This window comes from Hipposideros armiger, unplaced genomic scaffold (assembly GCF_001890085.2).
Source record: "Hipposideros armiger isolate ML-2016 unplaced genomic scaffold, ASM189008v1 scaffold_737, whole genome shotgun sequence".
Taxonomy (NCBI): domain Eukaryota; kingdom Metazoa; phylum Chordata; class Mammalia; order Chiroptera; family Hipposideridae; genus Hipposideros; species Hipposideros armiger.
The window spans coordinates 573,699-596,184 of NW_017732087.1; the positions used below are offsets into that span (position 1 = coordinate 573,699).

Consider the following 22,486-nt stretch of genomic DNA (forward strand, 5'->3'; position numbering starts at 1 on the left):
GTCATTTGGGTGGGTGGCTGACTTTATCATTGTTGTGTTTTAAGCTGATTAATCCGATGGTGATGTGCTCATTTAAGGGCGATTACAACAGATCAGTCAAAGAGGTTGCTCCAGTGGTTTTGGGAATGAGATAATCAGGGTGTCTACTAATCATCTACTAGCAGTTGATGATTAAAATGGAAAGAAAGGAGAAATTGTGAAGAAATACTTAACAGGAACAGGACTTGGTTACTTGTCCAGCATAAGGGAGAAGCACAGATAGGTAAGCAGAGAGCAATTGCCGGTTTAGAGAAGAAGGTGATTATTTATGTTAGTCTTGTTGAATTTGGCCTGGAATGGGAAATCCTATCTAATGGCATTCATTGTAAGAACTCGTGGCTGCAACAGCGGAGCCCCAGGTAACCTTTGAGGATTCATGGAATCTAGAAGTGCCAAAATACTGGAAATGGGAAATGTTCCTTTTTTTTAATAGGAAAAACGAAGAATTCTGTGGAATTCTATCCAGCAAGTTGATACTCGTCTTTGGTTATTAAAAAGGATGAGTTGGGAGCAGATAGAAAAATAACTGGTTGATAAATATGAGTAGCTGCCCAAACTTCAGTGTAATCAGAGAAATTTAAAAAAAAAAGAGTTTCATAACATCAGCTATTAGTGAGACTGTTAAGAAGCGGATGGTGGGAATATAAATTGATATAGCATTTTGGAGGCAATGGATAGTATCTATTAAAAGTAAAACTGCATATATTCAGTAACCAAGCATCTTCACTTCTCAGACAAACCCTGGTACCAGTGCAAAAGGAGCTATGAATAAGAAAGTTGGCTGTAACGTTAATTATAATGGGGGGAAAAAGGAAATAACCTAAGGGTTCAACACTAGGGGGTGGCCAAATGGACCGTGATACTATATGGAATTCTATGTGACAATGAAAAAGAATAACGTTGATATATAAGAAATTACTTTTAAAGCATAGTGTTGAGTGAGGAAAATGAAAAAAGAGGCAATTTTAGAACCATGAGGATAGCCTGGTTCCATTTATCTGAAGTATATGTGTATTTTATGTAATTCACAGAACCAAGTCTGGAAGAATGTACAACAAACTAATATTAGTGCCTACCTCTTTGGAAGACACCCTGAGGTTAGAATAGGTGGTGAGTTTGCCAGATTTAGCAAATAAAAATAGGATGTTCAGTTAAATTTCAATTTCAAATAAAATAAAATTTTAGTATAAGTATGTTCCATGTAATATTTGGAGCATGCTTACGCTAAGAAATTATTCATTATTTATCTGAAATTCAAATTTAACTGACCATCCTCTGTTTTATCTGCCAGTCCTAGTAGGTGGTCAAGTAGAACTTCAACTCAGTGTTTAAGCTTTGCATCTTTTCATAACACAAATGTATTCATACGTTCTTTGTGTAACTAAAAAATAAGATGTGTATAAAAATGTAATAATCACTAGGAATTAGCCTAGTTTCATCAAGATGAATCGTCTTCGGATCTAGCCTGATTTTCATGTCAGATAGGATTGCTAAACTGGTAGGTTAAAGACCATTATGGCTATACAAGATTTTGATGGAGAAAGGCTTGTGCTTAGGATCCCTAGCTTTTAACTGAGTGCCCACCATATTTTTTTTTTGCTATGTACTATTCACTGACTGTTTATTGGATAGCTGAATGGATCAATGACGTAGTATAAAGCATATTTTCGACCCAAAGAGAAAAAGCAACAGGCTAATCCGCCAACATGGGTTCCTGGAAATAATGATGCCACATTTTAAGTTTTCTCATGGAAAATTATTTTCAAACTAGAATATGCTATCACAGCATAACTTTTGATGTTTTGTGTTTTAAGAAATTGCGAATTGTCAGAGCACTAGCAGCGATAAAATGTATTGTCTTTAATATTATTTGGAGAAACTGATTCTTCCAAATGCTGAATAAATAATGATAATATGTATATCCATATACCACTTAATATTTTCAAAGCACTCACAGACATGCATATTACCGAATTTTTATAATAGGTTATGAGAAAAACGTGTCATTTTCCCATATACCAATGAAGAAACTGACAACAGGTGGAAATTAGGCGAAGTAATTATACTACTTAGAAGTGAGAAGAAGCAGACCCCGAAGGGAAACTGAGATCGCTCTCCTTCAGGAGTTGCATGATGCCTTTAGAGATAAGCCTGCCAGAGAGGTCTTGAATAGCATGCCTGAACTGGAATGTCTTCCTAGATTTGGATGAATATTGGGAAGACAGATTTTTTTCTAATTGAGGTATAAGAGGCATATAATAAAGTAAGTGTGCTAATCTCAAGCATGTGTACAACTTAGTGACTTTTTACTAATGTAACCACCCCCCAGATCAAGGGCTTCTTCCTGCCCCTTTCCAGTCTGTAATCCTCTCCATAGAGGTCATTACTACACTGCATATTTCATATGAAAGTCTGTGCTGTTTTGTATAGCTTCTGTTACTCAACATCATATCTGTGAGATAGTTCACGTGCCTCTGTGTACCAGTAGGTTCTGCCAAACATTTTTCCAAGTGGTTTAAACTGTTTTGCGTTTCTCCATCAAAGCTAAGGGAGGGCCACTTGCTCCATGTCTTTGCCAACACTCGATGTTGTCCATTTAAACCACCTGTAGCAGTTTCTTACTGTACTTGTCATTTTCAATTTTGTGATGACTGATAAGGGTAAGCACCTTCTCATAAGCTCCTGGACGTTTGCATTTCCTCTTTTGTGAAGTGCCTGTTCACATCTTCCACCATTTTTAAATGTTGGGTGTGTGTCTTTTCCTAGTTGATTTGTAGTTTTTTGTGTATTGTGGGTATGTCACTTGTCAGATACATGCAGTGCTAAAATCTTCTCCCAGTGTGTAGGCCTTTGAATGGGGTCCTTCCCCCTGGCTCTTCACTCAGAGCACCAGACGTGATTTTATCATCACTTGGACCTCCCTTATGTCTGAGCACTTTAATAACATATAGAGGCAAAACATTTTCTTAATGCCTTTTTAGCCTGTTTTGACAACTCTTGATATGGAATTCTAACATTCTATACTGGCACGTTTTAAGTCTCCAGTAAAATATTTTTAACTACAAACTAAATAAATGTGACAGATTGTGAAACCCCTTAGCTAGGCTTTTAAATATTAAAAACTTTTCATTTCCATTGTGCATTTTGTCTACCAAAAGAATGCTGAACATACAATGCCTGAAGAGAAAAAAAGTTTTACAAACTTTAAGGAAGGAAAAAATTTTAGCTTATCTTTTAGCTTTATAAATAAATAAGAGTCTGATGTATGTAGGAGGTGTGGGGGGTATAAATACCATATTCCTCTTAGATGTACTGCAAAAGTATATTTTTTTTTAAAGCAAACTACATTCAAGTATAAGCTATTAAGGAAACACTAGCACTGGCAGACCTGGTATCTTTTGGCAAACCAACAAGTGTCACGTCTGCCAGAGTCAGAGGTGACCCTAAAATCTGTGCGAAACAGTTGGCCTGCTTACAGCCTTAGAGGCCAGATGAAGTGTCTCAGAAACCATTTGGAAGACTACATATGCTGGTTCCAATAGGAGGAAAGAGCAAGGCTTGGAAATAGTCGAGGCAAGATAATATCTTGCTGTGATGGGTGCAACGCAGGAGTTTACATTGGTTATTTCGCCTGCAAACTTGTCCATTTGACTCTCAGCCTAAAGAAAGTTTGGGACTATTCTGAGAGGGCATTGTTGATTTAGCTTTCATTCTAAAATATTTCAACAGTTAAGCTAAGAGTCTAAAACACAACCCAATAATTATTTGTATCATTACGTCTTCCCTAAAATGGATAATTTTATTGTCTTTCAAAACCACCTGTAGCTTTTACTTTAAATATTAAAAATATGAAATTTATTGAGCCACCTATTCTTCTGTAGGATCTGTGAAAGGAATTGGAGGTTAAAAAAAAAAAATCAAGGGCCGGCCGAGTGGCTCAGTTGGTTAAGAGCTCACTCAAGAGTTTGAGCTCTGAGCAACAGCGGTTCGAGTCCAGCCCGAGCTGAGCAGCCGCTGAGCTGCCAACAGGTGGCAGAATGGCTCAGCTAAAAAAAAAAAATCAATTTTTAAGCAGCAGCAATCTGTTGGGGACATAGAACAACAGTGTAAACATAATTTAGACAATGATGTGTCGTTTCTTAGAAAATTCTGAAGCTTTCTGCTTTCTTTTTCTATGAAATATTTAAGTGATCCTTGTAGGATTTTTCTCATTTCATAAACTGTATTGTATCAGGGACTTATTAAATTTTATGTCTTTAAAATATTGCTAGCTACTAACTTAAAAATTGTGGTTGGTAAAAAGGACATTTAAATATGTATATTAATATATAAAATTATAAAATTATAAAATTATATATTTATATATAGTTATATATATATATAATTTTAACTGGCTACTTCAAGAGAACACAAAAAAATAAAAATTACCCACAATCTTACCACTTTAAACACTTGCCATAAAAAAAGCAGAAATCTCTTCCTTTTGTTCCTCCCTAACCACCTTTAACTGTAGCAATATCTCCTTCCAAACATTTTTAAATGTATTTTCATAGGGGTGCCAGATTTGGCAGATAAAATACAGACATTCAGTTAAATTTGAATAATAGGTAAACAACAAGTACTTTCTTAGATTAAATATATTCCATGCAATATGTAGGACATAATTATATGAAAAAAATTATATGTTAATTATCTGAAATTCAAATGGAACTCTGTCCTATATTTTATCTGACCACCCTGATGCAGACATAGCCACACATTCATAAATATGTACATTTTTATCAAGCTGTATATATTCCTCTAAGAATATATACATATCCTTTCACTATTGATTTATCTAGTTTACATGTTAGAATTACTCAGGTTCTTCCTAATGGCTGCTTCATATTACATTGTAGCCTCATCATAATTTAACTGTTCCCCTGTTGGTAGACGTTTTAGGTGTTTTCATGTTTTCCACTCTTTCAAACAAAATAGCATTGATCCTCTTTGTATTGACTTATAAACTTGTGCTGTTGGTTCTGTAGGATGAATTCCCAGAAGTGGAGTTGCGAGATCATAGCATATTTTTAAAACATTGTTTGTACATTTCCTTCATACTTATTCACTGGGGCCTGAGATCTGAGCAGCTGAAGCACCTGGTCAGGTGTGGAGCTGATACTGCATGGTAGGCACCTTGCTTGACCTCGTAGAATCTGCCTCCCCCCACCTTCACCCCCCTCACTGTCAGCTCTCTGAGACCTGGCACTGTTGTTCTCCAGCCTAGCACAGCACCTGCCACAGAGTTGGCCCGTGACACGAATTTAGAATGAATGAATATGAATTTACTCAAGGGGTTGCTGAGAATTACATGAAATAATGTATGCGAAGTGCCTGGGGAAAAAATAATGTCTATAAAATGCCTGGGATGCTCCTTTATTTTTCTCACCCCATCCCCACTTCCAGTTTCTTCTTCAGCATTAAGGGGTCTTAACCCACAAACTCTGCCGGCCAGAAGGGAGTGGCAGGAAATATTCAAAGTGACGCAAAATAAAGGCAAGATTGCTCTACCCAACATGGCTATCACTTAAGGGGTCTTAACCTAGCCAGGGAGACATCATGGTTGCAGTGAAGTAGGATATAAGCACTGTAACCGAACCGTTACTAAGAGCGCTATACAATTATAGAAGAGGAGCATTTAGCTCAGCCTGTGGGTGTGAGCAGAATTACCCAGGACTTTGCCACGGTCTACTTAAAGTAAGTCTTGAAAGACAAATTGGAACCAGACAGACAGACAAAATGTGTGTGTTGGGGGGGTAGAGCAATGGAGGGAACATTCTAGGCACAGGGAATAATAGTGTTGCAGAGATAATAGAGCGTATCACCTTCAGAGCATAGAAACAGCCGGAAATGAAACCAGAGGTAGTTAGGTAATGAGACATTGAAGTGCTTTAAGTAGCAAGCTAAGTTCTGCCTTTGTCTTACAGTGAGCAGTACGGGACTTCTGTAAGATTCAGATGCACATTTTAGGAATATCATGTAGTCAGCACTGTGGAGAAAAGATTAAAGATGCTTAAATCTAAAGACAGGAGCTATCTTTATTGGAACACTGTTGCAGCCATCCAGGGAAGAGAGGCTGGTGACTTGACAAGGACTGTGGAGATGGGAGAGAAGGGCCGATTTGAAAGGTAATTTTGAAACAGATTAGCTAGGAGAGAAGGAATCTAAAATGTCTGTCAGATTTCAGGATTGATCATTTGGGTGGATGGTGGTGCCATTATACAAATAAGAAATACAGGTTGAGGAACAGATTTTGATGGGGGTAAAGAAACTTGTTATTTGGGGACATAGTGAGGTTGCAGTTGATATGGAATATTCTAGAAAACATGAGCATAAAGCATTGAAGTTGGCATGTCTGAAACTCAAGAGACCTGTCCCAGCTGCCATTATCACTTGGGATGCCTCAGAATATGACTAAATCATGCTTGGAGCCGTGAATGAATAAGATGAGGACTTGAAGGCAGAATTTAGAATTTAAGATACTTCTGAGACACATGATTGGGACAAAGAAACAAATAGTGACTATTTGTAGTAACCACTGTGGACAACAGAAACGGGAGCTTACCAGGGACCCAGAGAAGGTAACGCTGAAAGTCCGGATGAAACTGGCAACTATGACGTGTATCCCCTCCAGCCTTTGCGTGGTGATTTTCTCTCAGCAGTTTTAATTGTAGGAGTAGGGATGGGTTGGCACTTACTAAGGTGAGGCCGTGAAAGATCAATGTAAGGTGAAGTGGAGGGTGATTTTATGGTGCCTGGAAAGAAAATAATCCAAAAAGCTGACAGGGAGTTTTAGGTGGGCCAAGAAAAGATTTGAAGGCAAGAGGGACGTGTTGGAGACAACAACCAGTCCAAGAAGTGACTGGATACTCTTAAGACTAAGCGTTCCCCAGGTGTTGTCCATCTTTCCCTGGAGAATTTCTGTTGTCATGCCTATTTTAATGTTACCTTGCTGAGTTCTTTGTAAGATAGTTGTTACTAGATTCTTAACCTAGTTCTCATTTTTGCCTTGGTAAATAGCTCTTCAGTTCCATTTAGTCTGAGGATCTTCTTTTTACTCGGCCTCTATGCTTTTCCTGACTCAATATGACCACACGGAGCCTCTTGTTCTGTAGATTGAAGAAGTTCTTGGTGAGGAGCCTAGGCCCCCACCCCCAGATATATTTCCTGCCTCTCTCCTAACAGGCCTCAGCTTAAAAACGCAGTCCTTGCAACCACACGAAATAAAAAATGTTGAAGTGCCACCTCTTCTGCACCCACCCCCCCCAAACAGCTGTGCATGCAGCTGTGCTCAAAACAGATAATATGCACAGATGTGTTTATGGGAAGGAGGCACGAATACCCTCTGTGTTGTTCTCGGCTTCTCACCACGGCAAGGATTTCTTTTCTTCTTCAAGGAAGAGGTACATTGTGGTAAGCAGTGTTTTATGACCTATAATAAAAACGCTTGTAAAGACCATTTTTTGACCAAATGCAGCTAAGTGTTCTTTTCAGAGCCCTCATTTGTTCCTCTCCCCCTCTCTATATTGGAATGCACACAGTTCAGCATTAATGGAATAACATGAGGAAATAATATCACAAATTTTAGTTCCTATTTGTGAAGCTGGGAAAGCAACCAAAGTTAATTATGTAAGCAAGTTCATTAGTAATGTTTTTCCTTACTCAGTAGTGGCTCCTCAGTATACATGTTAAGTAAAAATCTGTATTGCATTTTTATAGTACATGGTAATTATCCTGTGAAAGCACCTACCGGACAGTTTGAGGGAACCTCAACAATTGGAGGCCCCATAGAGAAAAATAACTGAGAGCAACCTTAGAAAGTTGGGTTGTCTACAAAAAGAGACATAATACAATTCAATGAATAGTAATAGGTGATTTCTAGGGAATTTCTAGACCTACAATGCTAGCAATCTTTAGACTTTCAAAATTAAGAATAGGTAACATAATACTTGATTTAGCTAAAATAATAAATATTTTACAGATTGTATCCTGGAAATATATACACAGTTATATTTGTTGACCTCAATAATGGTTGTTCAGGAAGATGGGAGGCTGGCTGTGTACTAACTGGAGAAAACTAGATAGATCTGAACTTAGAGTGTTGCCAGATGCCATTGCCAATGGTGGGTCCTCTTCTTGATTTAATGGCACTAGTTCCAGACATGTTACCCAAGCTGGGAGGTTCACACGTTGTTTTTAGCCCTCACTACCACCCTACAAGAGAGTGTTGTCACCATTTTACAGATGAGGAAACTAAGGCTAGATGCTAGGAGAGGGGAGGTTAAAGAACAAGCCCAAGGTGACTCATTGCGTAACCTGAAGGTGTAGTAGAGCCCTCAAAAGGTGGCCCATTAAAGTTGACCTTTCTGACATTTCTAGTTCAGACCCTTACTATCTGACGTCCAGAGTAGAAGAATAGCTTTCTGACAGCACCTCCCATCTACTCTGTATGCTACAATATCCACAATAACATGCTATTCTTTCACACGTTTTCTCTAGTTTCCCATTGACTACAACGTAACACACTGTAAACTCCCCATACCAGCCCAGCAATAAAGTCCTTTGCAGTGTGGTCCCATTTAGAAGCGTGCCCTCTCCAGGGCCTGTTGCTGGTCTCCAAATACCTGAGCAGTTGCCGTCCTCTCAGCCTCTGCTCATGTGTTTTTCCAGGCAGATGCTTCCCCACACCAAACCTAATCGTCGCCTACTGCCAAGATCAGCTTAGATGGCGCCTCCTCCTCTGTGCTCATTCAGTGTCTGTATGCCATTATCCTTGTGTGATCCTTGCCACATACTGACTTGAAGAGTGTAGGTGCATATTTATGTCTTCTCTGTTTAAAATAGGAGCTCCCTGGGTCCCTGTCTTCAGGCGTTTGTGTGTAACGTGGCCTAGCACAGTGCCTGACCCATGGTAGGGGCTTCACATTTTTTTTTGTATAAGTGGTAGCAATTCATGATGTGCGTGTACTTTATACTATGTAAAGCACTTAAATATTTAATGTCCTACTTAATATATACTTACATATGATTAAAATATATAATTATATAATAGATTATTAAACCTTTCCTTTTTGAGGTTATTTCCCTTTTTATAGATGTGAAAACCAAGACCCACAAAGGTTGCAAATGACCTGCCTTAGATTATGTGACTAGTACGCAGAAATTTAGATAGTACTTTTGGCTCTGAATCCAGTCTTTCTTTTAAATCATACTGTCCTCAGAAATGGAAAGTCACATCTCTGTGCAGGTGACTCACTTAGGTTATATACATTCTAAGAGAAGTTTCTTTTGTACTTCTTCTGTGCCTCCACTTAGCAAGCATTCAACAAATTCTTAGTGAATAACCCATAGACCACAATGCAGAATTGGGACCGTTTTCACTACCAACTCAGGAATCTCTCTGTCTCTTTTTTTTTTTTTCCAGAGGAGCAAAGATTTTTATTGAAGCGAAAGTACAGCTGTCTTATGAGAGGAGGTACCCAAAACTGGAATGCCCAAGGAACCATTTTAATTAGTGAGGATGTTGTACATAACTCCTGTGACAGAGCCAAGAGCAGAAGTCATTATGCATCATCTTAACGCCTATCTATAAACTATTGAGTGATTTGTCAAATCAAGTAAAATCGACCAGTATCTCTCTATAAGATGCTTTGTTGGATTCTGTGGAGAACATAAAATTACAACACATTCCTGTTCTTCAGGAAGTTTACACTCTAGCTCAATAGCGCTTAACAGTTTAAAAAACAAATCAAATATATAGTGTGAAATAATCAAATATCTCAGTTTTCTCTGTAGTCTTATGATGGAGGCAGGGCAGGATTTATCCTGATTTTTATAAATGAAAAACTGAGGTTCAGAAAAGTTGGGACTTGATTAGTCAGTAGGCTAGCAGTTAAGATGAAATGGAACTTAGTCACTAGCACTGGATTAAAACACCACACTTTGAGAAACACTGATACAACATTAAAATATTATTGGAGATTTACCCAGTAGTCCAGTTCTGCATCCAAGTGATAGATAACTCAGTCAGAGTGGTTTGGTCCATAGAATGCTCCTCTTAGAGATGAGAGAGGCCAAGTGACTTGCTTATAGTCGTAACTCTAGCTGTGGAACAACGTACTAAAATCCATGTCTCTTGATGGGCAAGTTGCTAAAAGAATTCTGAATAGAAGTGGTAAAATAGAACAGAACCCTCCTTCACTGTTTTTATTCCATACTTCAGTGTTCATTATAGGCATTAGAGTATTATATTTCTGAAATAATAAACGAAAAGTCATAACACATATGATGTTTTAATGGCTAATAGTAGGAATACTGATTTATATGCCATGCTTCTTTGGTTTTATTCCCTAATCCAAACCTACTTTTTCTGATTCCCTTGGAGTTCCATCACCTGCTGAAGTATTCCTCCTTGGGAGAAGTCAATCAGGTTTTTTTGTTAGTTTGTTTGTGTTTTTTGTTTTTTTTAAGCTAATGGTTTTTATATAGATTTCATGGTCATTTCCAATTTAGTTTGGGCCTCACTTCTCTATGGAAAGTCATTGAACATTTATTGACACCTGTTAATACAGTGTGCTTAGGAGTCTAGTATATCTGGAGGAAGAGTGATTAAAGCAGACCCCATTCTCAGCAGATGGGGCCACAGGGCAGTGAGTGAGCAAAGATGGTGGAAGTCCACAGGACTTCCAGGAGGCAAAGCCAGAGAGCTAGGTGGGCTTTGTCAGAGGGCGCTCAAGCATAAGAATGATCTGATAGGATCAGGTTTACTTGTTAAAAAGATCAGACTAGCCAGAGAGTTAAGGATAGATTTGAGGAATGAGATCAGTGGGGAAACAGTACATACATGTAAGGAAGGCCAAGGAGCATATCCACTATAGCGGGGGCCTCAGGAATTGTATAGGGGGAAGAAAATGACAAAACGTTACTGAGGGACCCAGAAGACTTGAATAAATAACCACACCATGTTGTGAAAAGAAGAGTATTGTAAAAGTATTAGTTCTCAAATTAATTTATAATTTCTTAGAAATCAGTGAAAATACTAAAGGGATTTGGGGGAGGATACGGGAACTTAATAAAATGATCTTATCAGTCCAAAATAATAGCATGTAATAATATACAGGAATGTTTTATAAAGAATGGAAAGAGGACACTTGCCCTATCAAATATTAAAACGTATTCTAAATATTTGATTATTAAAGGTGAGAGGTACTCTAAACAGCCAAATAAGTCAAAGTCCAGAAACAAATTCAAGTAACTTAGAACATGAGAAAAGTGGCATTTAAAAAGTGGGTAATTTAATAAACGTTAGAACCTTTAGCTAAAGATAATATATAAATAATAGTATCACACACCCATTAAAAATTTAGCAATAGATCTGTATTTATTGACATGCAAATGAGTTGAGTATACATTAAGATATAAAATAGGCAATTACAAAATCATATATACTAGCATTCTTTTTATAAAACAGAATAACTGTATGAGTATATATGTATAGAAAAATGATGGAAAGATTCACCAATATGTTAATTGTGGTTATCTCTGGATGGAAGAATTGTGGGTAGGATTTATTTCCTTCCTTTTCCTTGTGTTTTGATTTTTTTAAATTTAACATTTAATATGTGTTACATTTCTTATCAAACCACAGATCTTTTCCTTTTGGAGAACAATGAAGTGGAAGGAAGTATCCATTGTGAAATGCTGTGGCAAGGTTAAGAGTGGAATGTCCCATTGGTTGAGGCAAGCAGGTGGTGACATTGGTGGTCTTTCAGGAGCTGCTGTATCTCCATCCATGGCAGTGATGTGTTGTGGGTGAGGAATGAGAAAATGTGCACTGTTGTGTAAAGACCATTGGCTGAGAAAGGAAGGGGATTGTTTGGGATGTTTACTGATCAAGGGACAATAGGGAGGAAGTCTCAGATATAGTAGAGAAGGAGATTAAGATTAAGAGAGCAAGGTAAGGTACTTGAAGAAGCTGGAGTGAATGCTATCCAGAACATAGGAGGAAGATGAATACTGCTTAGAAAGAATTAGAAACCTTTCCCACCGAGAGATAAAGGAGAGGGGTAGAGGCCAGTGCTTATCAATTTATAGGTGGAGCACAGGAGTTGATAGCTTCCCCTTGATAGTCTGTGTTTCTCTTTGAAGTAGAGCGCAGCCCTGGTCTGCTGAAAGAAGGAAGGGAGATGCGAAGGTAGGGGACAGCAGTAAAAATTTAGACTGCCCTTCAAGGACAGCAAGAGGGTTGACTAGGGACCTGTAGGATCACCTGGTGTCACTAAGGTAGTCAGGGTTGATGACTGACTTTTTATTGATAATGAACGCGTATGTGATGATTTTCCCTCGTAACAGTTCTCTGCAACACAGGTATAACAGTTGAGAAAGAGAGAAGTGGGGGCTAATTGAAGATTAAGCTTTGCATAAAGGATAAGGTAGAATGACCATGGAACAAGAGAGGTGAGGGAATTGGCAGAGCTAGCAAGTGGTGCGTGAATAAGTTGCTCTCCAAATTTAATTAATTACGCTCTCTAATAAGCTTATGTAAATGTAAGTGGTATTTTGATATCCAAATAAATGCAATTAAAGTAACTTTAAAAGATAATTTTTAATTAAAAAAAAAAGATCAGAGGTATTAACACATTCCTGGTTTTAGCCATGGGAGTAGATGGCAAAAATGAAGTGGGGATAAGGAAGTTAGAGTTCTCTAAAGCTAAGGTGCTAGCTGGGGTATCCTAGGGATGTTGAAGTCATGGAGGAACATGGTGAGGGTGGCTAGGGAGGATGAGCTATGGAATATGGAGTATTGACAGCAAATGATAACCATGAAGAAGGGGATGTTGTGAACATTAATGGACGGAGGTATAAGTCTCAAAGAGAAAAGCATAACCACCTGGGAGGGATAATGGCACCAAGAAAGGAATGTTGGTACAGTCTCCTTGGACTTGGAAGAGGGGACAAGGGCTGTAAATGAAAGGTAATGGCCTTAACAGGTTTTAGTTAATATAATTTTAGTTAAGTTAAATTTGTTAGAATAACAAATAACTGCAAAATATCTTTAAATAAGGGCATTTATTGTTGACATCTATTGCAAGGCCAGAGGTGGGCGGCCCCAAAATTGATTTAGCTATTTAGCGATGTCCTCAAAGATCCACACTCTTTTTCTCTTTACACGCTGGCATTTTATGTGTGCAAATAGTCTCCCTGTTCTGTTTCGAGATGGCTGCTACATGCAGTCTGCAAATTCATGTCCTCAAATAGTAGCATTTGGGGTAAGATTCGTGGAGCAGAGGAGGAAGTACACCAGAAGAGCTTTATACTGTGGCCCTCTTGTAAAGGAAAAAAAATTGCTTTCCGGAACTCTATAGCAGGCTTGCCCCTACATCTCATCGGCCAGAACTGGGTGTCATGTCCATCCCTAGAGCAATTCCTACCAAATTGGAATGTGATTGCCTTGGACCAATCCTTCATGGCTGGCAACCAGCAGTGTCTCCCACAGTAAGGCAAATGATAATATGCTCCACTCGGTGGAAAAGCAACTTCTCTAATCATTACCTCATTTGGAGAGGCGAGAAGTACAGAGTGAGAGGTACATTCTCAAAAGAGAGAATTCAAAGGGAGAATGGAGAAAGATGAGAAGATATTTTGTCCAAATGTAGCCATTATAAAGCATATTGTTTTAAAAAAAATTTTATAAAGAGTATTTTGAAATGGGGAAATATCCACAGAATATTATTTGATGCTTTTAAAAGAATTACAAAATAGTGTGTATAGAACAAAAACTGTTTGGGTCATTAGCCAACACTATAGGCAACTTATACTTTTGTATTTTTTTTTATACTTTATATTTTCTTATTTATACAGTGTTTATTTTTATATCCTGCTCTGAAGAAGTGATAATTAACACTGCATATGGATAGTTTCAGTTTCTTTTGACTTTCTTCTGTGAGTTAATAATAGCCATCGTGATGAAGTAATGATTTCTTCTTTCAGACTGTCCATGGTGCCTCAAATACCAACATTTCCAGGCATGGTGAAAATCAGTTGTTCTTATTTCTAGTTAGTTCAGAGTAATTCTTTACTTACTCACCATTATCATCCCTTCCAAGAATGAATTCTTTTTGTTCTCGCTTCAGAATACATATTTTATTAATCAAATTTATATGCACAGCCACTTTTATTGTGCTTTTATCTAGTTGCCTAGAAGCAGTAAAAATAGAAAGTCAGCACTGGCAATTAGAGGTCTTACATTTGCTGCCACTGAAGAGCCCCAAGGCGGGGTCACGTTGCTCAGTCATCTCCATGCCCTGCCTCCTCCCCAGCACACCCCCACACGCCCACCATGCTGAAGTAACTGGCAATGTGGCACAGCTTGACTGCTCGCAGTGTATCTTGTAGCTTATCTCCAGGTCCTCCCATTTATTGCTTGCTTTGAAGTCACCAAAAATTACAACTGTCCAAGTGATAGGAAGTTTTAAGGAACCTGCTTTAACCTTTCTTTTGCTTTGTCAGAGTTTGTTTTGCCCTTTGTGATTTGGGATGAAGCATTCTTTGGGTACTCCTGAGGACCAAAGTGAGAAAAAAGTAGGGAAACCTGTTTATAAAGCAATTTTTTTGCAGCCCATTGTTATCATTGGTGGATTGATCAGTAAAAGCATAAAGGCCCTCCTGTCAAGTTTTGAACTAGAGGAAAAGGCGTGTGCTGTACAGTCAGCTTGATGTGGTGTCTTACAGCAGATGCTTCCTGAGCACACAGGTGGAAGGTGTGAGCGTAAGAACCTCCTGGCTGAATGTCCAGGACCTCAGCATGGCTTTGTTATTCACCACTTCATCGCTTATGTAGTAATATTGTACATATTTTATGGGAGAACCATAATTTTAAAAGATCCTGGGTGTTCTACTTCTACAAAAGAATTGAAAGTAGGGCCACAAAGAGAGAGATCTGTACACCCATGTTTATCACAGCATTATTCACAATAGCCAAAAGGTGGAAACGATCCACATGTCTGTCAACAGATGAATGGATAAGCAAAATGTGGTGTATACACACACACACACACACAATGGAATATTATTCAGCCTTAAAAAGGAAGGAAATCCTGACACATGCTACAACATGGATGAACCTTGAGGACATGCTAAGTGAAACAAGCCAGTCACAAAAACACAAATACAGATGATTCCACTTAGATGAAGTATCTAGAGTAGTCAAATTCACAGAGGTTGAAAGCAGAAGGGTGGTTGCCAGGATCTGGGCAGAGAGGTAGACATGGGGGAGATGTCTTAATTAATGGGTATAGAATTTCAGTTCTGCAAGATAGAAAACTTCTGGAGATTGGCGGCACAGCAGTGTAAATATACTTAACACTGAACTGTACACTTAAGAGTGGTTAAGATGGTAACTTTTATGTTATGTATATTTGACTGCAACTAAAAATTATATATATATATATCATATATATATATATATATATATATATATATATATATATATATATATATATATATATATAGGTATATATAGGGTTGGAAAAGTCATGTCGTATTTTTTCTGTTTTTCGTTGCAAAAATGCGTCGTGACTTTTCCAACAACCTAATATATATATTGTCTGGCCTGAGTGTTTCAACAAGGGACCGTTTCAGTGGTGAGATGCCCAAGCGAAAGAAAGCACATGGAATATGTGCCATAAATGCAACAAGAGCTCTTTATTCAACTGAGGCCGAGCCCAAAATAGAGCTCACAAAATGGAGATGGAGGTTTTTATACTCACACATATGTATATATTAGTTATCAGCAAAAATATAAAAAATGAAAAGATCCTGGGACTAGCCCCGTTATTGTCAATAGTCCTCTACTTACTATGAGTTTATCATCACCCTTTATGTACAGGCTCATATTGATATTTTACTTCTATTCCTATAATCATAACCCCTCCAAGAAGTCAATGTTATCAGTTCAGTATAAAAAAACCTTTGTTATATGTGATCTATTTTAGACTGTAGAGTCCTCTAATACCCTTCATGGGAAACAACAAATCATTGTGAAGCTATTTCTGTCAAAACTTGAATAAAAAATGTGAAAAGACTGTGGTTTACACATTATAAGAAGGAAAAAATGATTATCCTTGACTATAACTTGTGTAAGTCTTATTTTAAATTTTTTAATAGATAAACTATTGGTGTACATTTTTGCTGCTAAAACTTTGAGGAGTGAATATATCACTTCAATTAGGTAGATGTATCAAAAAAATACAGAATTGTCCATTGAAAGGCATCTTTTCTGTGATTTCCTGTATGGAATAAATTGGGTGTTTTTAGTATCTTTGGGAACTATTTATACTTTTTTTGTAGTTGGAATAAAAGGCCCAATGGTAAAACCTTTTCCCATTAGGAAAGCTTGAGGTAGGTTTTCAGTTTGCTTGTTTGTTTTGTTTTTAAAGAAATAAGAGGACTAGAGTTCTAGAACACCTAAGAGAAACAATTACAAGGCTGTAAATATTTCTGGTATTCAGACTGAAGTCCAGAGTCTTTTTAGGGGAGTTGCCGGGACAGAGCCCCACCTGAAGTCACTGGGAGCCAGACTTTGTTCCATGAGGGTGTCCTGTTGAAACATGCTTCAGCCATCACATGTTTCAGAAAGATACAGTGAAGGCCCCAAGTGACTGTTTATCATAAGTATGGCTAAATGTTCAAACCTTTTATACCAGGATTGTGCATTGTAACATAAAAAGATTTTAAACCTGTGTTTAACTTAAAGAGCCTTAATTGGCAGTATCCATAGTTTCATCGCATTGCGTCACTCGGATTACTGTGAAATATTTGCCTTGTATAAGACAGATTAATTTAGATTAAAATCTTGAGCTAATTTAAAAGTATGTCTCATGATACTATGTATAGAGGTAGGACAGATAATAAACTTAAGTAGTGAGTCCTTTGAAACATCTTCGATCATAGCACTTCTTGTGATCCTGAAGGAAAGGTGTTTTTTCTTACCTTGTGTAGTGTTACAACTTGTTCACCCATACCATTCTCAAGAATTGGGACCATGTCTTCATTGTGACCAGTGTTCCTGACACTAGTTCAGTATATTTCCCTTTTGAGATTAGATGTTCCAATGAATGATGGTTAAAGATTGAGGTAGAGTCCCCAAATCATATTTACTACACATCCATTATGTTTATTAACTTACCTCACAATCGATTTACTGAAGTTAATGAGATTTTTGGCAAGATTTTTTTTAAATCGTTAATTCAAATCTCACTAGTCAAAACTCTAATAGTAGCTAGATATTACAGGTTTAAAAGAAAGCCCAGGGCCGGCCGAGTGGCGCATTGGTTAAGAGCTGGCTTGGGACACTAGAGGGCCCCGGTTCAGATCCCACATGTGAGGGCCAGTGACACTGCCCTCTACAGCTAAGATGCTGAACAACAGCTCAACCTGGAGCTGGGCTGCCGTGAGTCACCGGCAGCGGCGTAGGCTGCAGCCCCTGCTGCAGTGGGTTGCCATGGGCTACCGTATGTAGCCAGCAGCCAGTGTGAGCGGCCAGCAGCCGCAGTGAGCGGCCATCCAGAAGCCGGCGACTGATCTGCCTTGCCCGGGAAGAGCACAATGATGGTGACAATTTGGGCCAGTGAAGCAACGTCCTCCACAACTAGACTGAAGAACAAAAGGATAGCAACTTGTCTGTCCCCTTCCCCCAATTCCCCAATAAAAATCTTAAAAAAAAAGAAAGCCCAGTTTGCTAACCAAAAAAAGTTTTCAGTAACCTAACAAAATCTGAAGAATGATGATTCTTATGTAGAACTAACTTTTCCTACATCAATAGTCGTCATTTATGTTTTATCAGAGTTAATGCACTTATGTGGATTTGCACTGCTTAACCCATGCTTAGACAGGATGTTAACAAGCCGTTTTCATCTAGTCTAGCCTTTAAACAAAGGAGAACTAGACTCTTAGTATCAGTTTCAAATAACGCAACTAAAACCAAATAATGATTATGGCATGTCACAGGGAGGAAAGCCACGCAGCCATTAAAAATCATATTGTATAAAAAAATTTTTTGTCAGAGTTTCATTGAAATGACAGAATATCCATAATGAATTAAGTTTTTTAAAGAACCACAAAATAATATATACAGAATAATAGCCATTTTATTTATAAATATATTTTATATAATATAGCACAAGCATATAATTATGTAAATTATGATTATAATAGTTATATAAATCATAATATAAATATCCACTATATTTATACCTACAAATATGGCAATACATAACAGTTTTGAGACACAGATAAGAAAGACACACACAAGTTATATAACAGTGAAGGTTTTTCTGTTCTCTGAGTGGTGTAACTTTGAGTGATTTTCGTTCTTCCTCTGGAATTCTTAAAAATCTTATAATTTTCCACATTAAGCACATACCAATTTTATAGTTAAGGAAAATATAATACATGCTGTATAAATAAATGCACAATAAAAGCAGTGCACATTTTCTGTACGCTAGTTGAGGCTTCTTATAAATGTAGATGAGCCTTATTAATTCGTTCAAATTTTTTAAATTGTATTCTGCTAATTGGCTGCTTAAATTGTTTGAACACTGAAACATGAACCAAGCAGATTTATTTTTGTGCTGTTTTAAATGGTTGGTACTTAGTACATAAGAAGCTAAAGATGATGAGCCAGCATGACATTATTCAAGTTAGTCATGCTATTTAAAATTTAGTGCTTACAAGTGTGTGCGTATGTTTCCAATAAAGACTTATTTGCCACAGCAGAAGAGTACTTTCCTCGGCATTTTGTGCTTCATTTTCACACTCCTGTTTATTCGTTGCAAGTTGTTTGACCTGCAGTGGTTCTTAAGTCTTGAAGGACTGTCCCTCGACAATGCAGTCTTTTCCAGAGTTTTCACCTTTGGAAATTTAGAAGGTAACCCCTGGCAGTCCAGAATACACTAGCCCCCTCTTATAGCGTGCTTTTTCTGTTACATACATACCTATGATAAAGTTTAATCTATAAATTAGGCACAGTAACAGATTAACAGCAATAACCAATAATAAAGTAGAACAATTATAACAGTGTACTGTAATGAAAGTTACGTGAATGTGCTCACTTGCTCTCTCAAAACATCTGATAACTGAACTAACGGCTGGATAAGTGACTAAAAGCCGGGGTGTGTCCACAGCGTGCCTACGCTGGGCTAAAGGAATGATTCGTGTCCAAGGTGGGACAGCACAAGATTTTGTCACACTACCTAGAACAGCATGCAGTTGAAAACTTATGAATTGTTTATTTCTGGAATTTTACGTTTAGTATTTTTGGACCGCGGTTGGCGTTGGGTAACTAAAACCATGGAAAGTGAAACCACGAATAAGGGGGGCACTACTGTATCCATTTAGGCGGACCTCAGAAAGCATGTCAGTACACCTCTGACAATGCACACTCACTCACTCTTAGCACTTTGTTCACTGACCTGGTGGCACTGGCCACATTTTCTTACAGTTGTTTGAGACTCTGTCTCCCCCAGCAAACGAGACACTAATGATTATCATTTATTAAAGGGTTACCATGTGCCAGAAACTGCACCACCCCTTGGCCTATGTTAATTTAAATCTCATAATATTATGAAAAGGAAGCACTGTGTTCTCCATTATGCAAATGGGAACGCTAAGGCTTTGGTTTTAAACAAGCTGGAATGTAAAGACAGAACTCCCAACTCTGAAGGAAGAACCAGTTCCTTAAACCAATAACCAAATACACCCTTCTCCCTGAGAGGATCAGGGGCCCAGCTGCTGAACGAGTGTGTCCTCACTGCCCCCGCCCGCTCTAAAGCCCATGACACTGCCTCCTCATGTTTCTGAGCCTTATACGAACAAGGTAATTCTCTCCTCCTTTGGACACACCATTCTCACAATATTTTGAGGGGGTAGATCAATCTTATTCACCCCAGATTTCAGAGCATCACTTCATGGTCGAAGTTGTAAATTCCTACTTTCAGGTGCTGTTTCTGAGTTTTAAATCTTGTATCTAATTTTATCAGTTCCAAAATTAGGAAAAGATGTGATACGGGTTTATTTTCTGAATGCCTCCCTGCTTTGTGCTGGTGAATGATGATGGCAGTCATCGCCACCATGTATTGACTGCTTACTACTGTGCTTAGTGCTGTGTAAACCATGATCCTACGAAATAGGTTTTGTTGCTTTGCCATTTTACGGACAGGAAAATAGGCTCAGGGGGGTTACATGGCTTACCTGGTTTTACAGACCGACGTGGTCATTGGTCTGATAAAGAAGTACGTTGAGGATTTGAATCCAGTTGTTCTGGACTCTGTTTGAATCCAGACTCTGTCTTTTGCTAGTGGTGTTGCTTTGGACTAATTACATCCCCCTGCTGTGTATCAGTTTCTTGACCTGTAAAACGGGGCATGATATTATTGACCTCAGTGTGGCGGTGTGGATTACTTGAGTTACTAAACAGAAGGTGCTTGGAACAATGCTGGACGCACAGTGTCTGCTTAGTATTTGGCGCTATAAAAATAGTACGAATTACCGTTGGTGTTATCATCATTCACTGGGTTTTAATTATTGAAATCCAATATTAAACCATATAGAGTATACGAAGTAAAATATATCCCCCTCTCACCACCTCCTGCTTCGTCTCCTTAACATGAACCCCTGACACCAGTTTGGTATCCATCCTCCCAGAATATTTACCGTACCCTCTGAGACTATTTTAAATTGCCCTTTCATTAATAAAATATGAGTTGAGAGTAAAATAATTTTTCGTAGTGATCTTGAGAACGGGAGAGTGGAGAGGTAGGAAGGAAGACAGATTCATTTATTCAGCAAATATTTATCAAATGCTTTCCGGGTGCCAAGCACTCTTAAGTGCTGAGGATTTGGCATGTTGAATTTCCACATTGACTGTTCATTGATTTTCTTTTTTTTGCTTTTATTTAGGATATGATGTTTCAGCTTCTCCGAGGCCTGGACTTTCTTCATTCTCACCGAGTAGTACACCGTGACCTAAAACCACAGAACATTCTGGTGACCAGCAGTGGACAAATAAAACTGGCTGACTTCGGCCTTGCCCGCATCTACAGTTTTCAGATGGCTCTTACCTCAGTGGTGAGTGAGAGAGTGCTCTTTTTTCATTAAACTTATTCTTCCTCTTTTGAATGACAAAGTGCCCCCCACTCCACACCCCTCTTATCATTACTGCCAGTGGTCAGCTGGTAGACAAAATGTCTGCACTTTTTTATATGGCCGTGGGTAGAAGGAAAGCATTCAGCTTAAGACTAAAGACACATCCGGACTGGGCTTGTTGTGGACAGGACCCATTGCAGAAATAGGCGGTTGCATCTTAGCCACTAGAAAGGAATCAGTTACAAGTTTCCAAATGCTTTTTGCCATAACCACTACTTTCAGAGCTGCATATATTATGCTTGGGGAAACAGTTCAAGGTCAGGGAAGAGACAGCACCAGGGACGATGACCTGTCTGCAGCCTCCTGGTCTGAGGAACAGCCAGGGTACCTGCACAGGTTGAGTAAACACTCCTCGGAAGCTGTAGTGCCAACTGTGAAGACAGAATTAAATGTACAGTGAACTTGGGTCACCCAGGAACAAGTTAACACCACCTTGCTAGGTAAAGGCTTCATTCAGGCCAAGAGAGAAAGGGTAAATCGAAGGGCTCTGTTTTGGCAAAGAATGACAGTTATGATATCCTGTTCTTTGTCTCCTTCGGACATAAAACCATAATAGCTATTGACTTTGGTTAGCTTTTATTCCTCCTTATAGTTCCTGTGAGTTGAATTTTTTGCAAAATTCTGCTTCAAAAGATAAGAAAAACCTGGAAGTAGGCATTAATAACCCTTCTCTTTGAAAGACCTGTTTTACCTACAGTGGAGTCAACCATAGGTAGTCAACTGCCCCTTTTCCATGCTGCTTATCTGGGGCAGAAGGTTGAAGGGAAAAATCCCTTGGATTCAATGATGACTGCAGACATGGCCCTCAAAGCATTAGATTAAGCCTTAAGAAAAAGAATCCTCGGGTAAATATGTCATTTTTCACGTACAGTCCATCTTTAGCCTCAACGTGGTTCTCGGTCAGGGGCAGCACCGCCTTGGGTGTGGGGTGCTGTTGAGAAATGTTTGGCCATGTCTTCAGTCATCACAGTGACTTGGGGAATGGAGGTGGCTGCAAGGAGGTTAATATTCTGCTCAACAAAATTGTTTCCCTGCATTCCAGTAATGCCTCAGCTGAAAGTAGAAATTTGGGAAGTGAGTTGGAAATTCTCTGAGAGAGAAAACTTTCCTTCAGAAAAAACATTCAGTTTACGAAAGTGTTCTCCTTCTCCACCCCCGAAATACAGATACTGCAACCTGGACAAGGGAGAACACTTACTTTTCCAAC

The 22,486-nt window shown here is 38.5% G+C and overlaps 1 protein-coding gene across 2 annotated transcripts in view; it reads left to right on the top strand.

Annotated features, from left to right (window-relative positions):
• Positions 1–22,486, top strand: part of CDK6 (cyclin dependent kinase 6) — a 128,401-nt gene that overhangs the window by 91,199 nt on the left and 14,716 nt on the right. For both annotated transcript variants that reach the window (XM_019627598.1, XM_019627597.1), the window contains exon 3: positions 21,034–21,201. In XM_019627598.1, coding sequence (XP_019483143.1) covers positions 21,034–21,201 — 168 coding nt within the window. The remainder of the gene's footprint in view (positions 1–21,033; positions 21,202–22,486) is intronic.